Source organism: Bombina bombina, chromosome 2 (genome assembly GCF_027579735.1).
Source record: "Bombina bombina isolate aBomBom1 chromosome 2, aBomBom1.pri, whole genome shotgun sequence".
Lineage (NCBI taxonomy): Eukaryota > Metazoa > Chordata > Amphibia > Anura > Bombinatoridae > Bombina > Bombina bombina.
In genome coordinates, this window is record NC_069500.1 from 1,185,057,432 (window position 1) to 1,185,061,543 (window position 4,112).

Consider the following 4,112-nt stretch of genomic DNA (forward strand, 5'->3'; position numbering starts at 1 on the left):
CAGACTGATAAGAATAACAGCTAAAGGAGCATCCATTAAAATAAGTTATATATTTAAAATGCCCCCATTAGGTGCCATTGTGGAATGACTAGGAACAGCATATTAGTTTTGCTTAGTGCTAGGTCAGTGAGTCTACTAAAATACAAAAGGAATTATGCAAACTGATATTGATAGTACTGTTCTATGTTCACAAATAATTGATTAAATCAATTGTCTGCAATAAACCGTGTCACATATTATAAACAATAAGCTGCAGTATCATATAAGGTACCCTAGTCCGGGGGCACTCGATGCCCTCCAGTTATTTATTTCACAGTATGATGTCTCATTAAGCTCCTGGTAGCTTTACCAAGATTCTCCACCAGCCACCCTGGCAAATACATTTTTTTGTAGGATCTTATATCAGCACTAACCCCACCCTCCCCCTTTCTCTCCAAACTTAATCCCCAGTGCAGGCCCTGAGCTGAGGCGCTTTATAAACTGAGCTCCCAGTTTGAGGGGCTGCAGTGCACCTGATCTCTCGTGAGCCTCCGCACTAACTGCAGCATGGACTTCGCAGCAATGGGACAGCACTCCGTAGGGATCGCCAAGCTCAAGGAGAGGAGAGTGAGTGCTCTGCAAACTATTACAGTTCGGAGCGCATGGCGGTGCATTGTCTGGCATACACTGTAGTGCACACTGTAGCATATTACTAGGCAGTGGCACGGATGGAGCGCATCATCATTGTATTAGGTGACAAGCAGCACATGGGGAATTGTTATTGAGTTACACATAAAGAAGGGCGCGTTCACAGCGCATCCTCCTGCAGAGAAGATACCCACGTAGAACATAATGACAGCTCTGCTACACGCTGCAACACTTTATTGGTTACCCATAGCGCATATTTATATAATAGTTATTTAAGGTCTGTGTAATAGTGTTCCTCTTATGATTACATGCAACATATTTGTTAACTGGCTCCACATTTTGCCATGAAATTATGTTCTAGCTGCCATGCTGCAATATATCGAGTATTTGCCCCCTTTTATATACAATGCGTTTAAAGCCATGGTTTTTATAAATGTATTCTATTGTGTTTTGTTGTCTCCCAGAGAACTCCAGTTTCCCATAAGGTTATTGAGAAAAGAAGAAGGGACAGGATAAACCGCTGCCTTAATGAACTAGGCAAGACTGTGCCTATGGCATTAGCCAAGCAGGTGAGTCTGTAATCCAATTTATATTTTATAGAATGTTGGTTCGTTATTGTACTTGGCAACTTGCCTATAATTCTGATAGCCAATGTGAGATAAATAAGAGGTATATATAAATGATATGAAATAGTTATGTACCTTAGTTTCATATAAATTCTTGTGTGAATGATTCAATGTTACAGAAAATACAAGTAAAGTGCTTTTGTAAATATGATGTACAAATACTAATCATACTTAATTGACAACTGCTTGATTAACTAATATCTGAGCTGTGCATTTAACCAGAGTCATTTGTTGTTTTCAGAACTCTGGGAAACTAGAAAAAGCAGAGATTTTGGAAATGACTGTTCAGTATCTGAGAGCTTTACATTCGGCTGATTTTCCCAGAGGAAGAGATAAAGGTTGGTAAATTTTGACTAGTGACTGTTGACCCTTATACAATACATAAATATATGTGCTATTTATATATAGACTTTTTGTTGTTACTGCTAGTTACCTTCCAATGGTAATGTAATCTAGTCATATGTATATTTGGTGCAAATAATTACTTAGGTTTTTTAGCTCTACATAAATGAATTAGTTTTTTACTGCAGTTAAATTATAATATATATTACTATTTGAATTGTTAGTCTCAGGGCAAGATAATTTGGTTTAAGTTTGTGATAACCACAAGTTGTTCAGCTTAAATGGAAATAATAGTGCAATATGCTAAAAGATTTTACTATCATAATACTGGATGCATCCAACTATTTACTAAGGTTAAACCCAAAGTCAGCTCTGGAGCAGCAATATACTTTTGCACCTGCATGGGCATGAGTTAGTGATTGGTGACTATGCAGATATTCCGCACCTTATTGGCTCACCCGCAGTGTCCAGATGAGAAGTGGAACATTAGTCTGTGTCTCGCTATGGGCCGGATTCTTTAAAACTCTCTGGTCTGGGAAGATTATCTTATATGTTATGTTGGTAGTGCAAGGTCCTTTAAACAATTTTATAAAGCCACATTTTAGCTTGACAGCTGTTTATCTTAATATGCTGGTTTCTGAATGGGAAGGAAAGACACATACAATAAATCGTAATGTTTAAAAGAAACCCTAAAGATTTTGTGTGATTCATCTCAAGTATTTTATCATCACGCCCATATTGATGAGAAGAACATTTTTAGGTTCAGATATTTGTTTGCTTATCTTGTTAGAGAACTTGGTTAGCTGCTTATTAATCTAGTATGTCCTTTAACCACTTATATATTTCTCTTCTTAACAACAGATCTTTTGTCAGAGTTTGCCAATTATTTTCATTATGGCTACCACGAGTGCATGAAAAACCTGGTTCATTATCTGACAACTGTGGAAAGGATGGAAACGAAGGATACAAAATATGCCCGAATTGTTGCCTTCCTACAGTCTAAAGCTCATCTAAGCACAGAGCCGCTGTTTAGCTCTCTACAGGAGGTGGACGTTTCTTGTCAGTTGCACTCTGCTCCATCTGACTACCCAAGTGACTCTTCCTTTGCACAGGGCTCAGGTGGCTCTTTCTCATGGCACAGTACTGCAAGAAGCCCCACACTCAATTACCTCACTGGTCCTACTACAATGTCTCTTCCGTGCAGCCCTCCTCAGCAGCCACAGCACGGCAGCTTCTTATCCCCCATGCAGGGTCTGGACCGACACTACCTCAACTTGTTAGGACATTCACACCCCAACAGCTTCAGCATGCACAGTGCACAGCACCCTGCTGTACTGTGACCGCTGCTCTGGGACTCGGGGATAGCGCTGGAGACATTTTGGCCAGAAGGGGATAGCGGCCAGCACCTGTTTGCTGTTAAAAAATGAACAGATTTTGCCTCTCATTTATAAATCTTGCAGTAAGAACCAACAGTAATCAGAAATATTTTTTGATAATTTATTCTATGTCGGGTAAAAAAAAGCTGGGAGATTTTGTTAGATGGTTTAATGATTGAGGGTAACCTAAGGTACGGCTTTAGACAATATCTAACACTCTGTCAAGGCAATTACTGTACACATGCACTTAAAGGGACACTGAACCCAAATTGTTTTTTTTTTCGTGATTCAGATAGAGCAAGCCATTTTAAGCAACTTTTCAATTTACTCCTATTATCATATTCTCCTCATTCTCTTGGTATCTTTGTTTGAAAAGCAAGAATGTAAGTTTAGATGCCGGCCCATTTTTGGTGAACAACTTGGGTTCTTGCTGATTGGTGGATTAATTTAACTGACCAATAAACTAGTGCTGTCCAGGGTTCTGTACCAAAAATAGCTTAGATGCCTTCTTTTTCAAATAAAAATAGCAAGAGAACAAAGAAAAATTGATAATAGGAGTAAATTAGAAAGTTGCTTATAATTGCATGCTCTATCTGAATCCCAAAATAAAAAAAATGGGTTTAGTGTCCCTTTAAAGGGACAGTAAACACCTTGTAATTACAAGACATTGCTGTTATGTTTGTTATTGAGTAACATATCAGGCAGGTGTTAATGTTTTTAAAACAAATTAATATCCCTTTTAATGCAATTGTTTTTGTTTTCAATAGCCAAACTCCAACCACCATTTACCTTAGTATTAGAGGGGCCAATTTCGGCTTTAGTCCTCAGGCAACAAGGATAGTCATAAAGTTAGTATAAAGTAAATTGTTTTGCAGTTGCTATATTATAAAGCCAATGAGGGATGGATATGCAGCAGAGTTAGCCTTGAGAAGTTAGCAGGGTGCATTTCAAGTTTTGTGAATTCGAAATAGCTAATTTACATTAAAAGGGGGTAAAATAAATAATGAAATTATATTGCAAGGTTGTTTCATTATGCATAACTAAACAATGTATACACAAATCTCAAGGTGTTTACTGTCCCTTTAAAATAACCACAGTGTAATTTTTTTGAGGCTGTCAAAACTGCTAGACATTGTTACAA

At 38.0% G+C, this 4,112-nt stretch overlaps 1 protein-coding gene across 1 annotated transcript; it reads left to right on the forward strand.

Annotated features, from left to right (window-relative positions):
• The first annotated feature begins 546 nt into the window (after window positions 1–546).
• Window positions 547–3,007, forward strand: HELT (helt bHLH transcription factor). Its single transcript, XM_053700254.1, has 4 exons — window positions 547–606; window positions 1,092–1,196; window positions 1,495–1,591; window positions 2,457–3,007. The coding sequence occupies exons 1-4, from the start codon at window positions 547–549 to the stop codon at window positions 2,933–2,935; spliced, it is 741 nt and encodes a 246-aa protein (XP_053556229.1). The 3' UTR covers window positions 2,936–3,007.
• Window positions 3,008–4,112: the final 1,105 nt, after the last annotated feature.

Excerpts from the sequence above, each read along its gene's own strand:
- HELT (XM_053700254.1), top strand. The coding sequence starts at position 547 with ATGGACTTCGCAGCAATGGGACAGCACTCCGTAGGGATCGCCAAGCTC. Across the intron at positions 1,197-1,494 it reads CTATGGCATTAGCCAAGCAG|AACTCTGGGAAACTAGAAAA; the intron begins GTGAGTCTGTAA and ends TGTTGTTTTCAG. Across the intron at positions 1,592-2,456 it reads TCCCAGAGGAAGAGATAAAG|ATCTTTTGTCAGAGTTTGCC; the intron begins GTTGGTAAATTT and ends TCTTAACAACAG.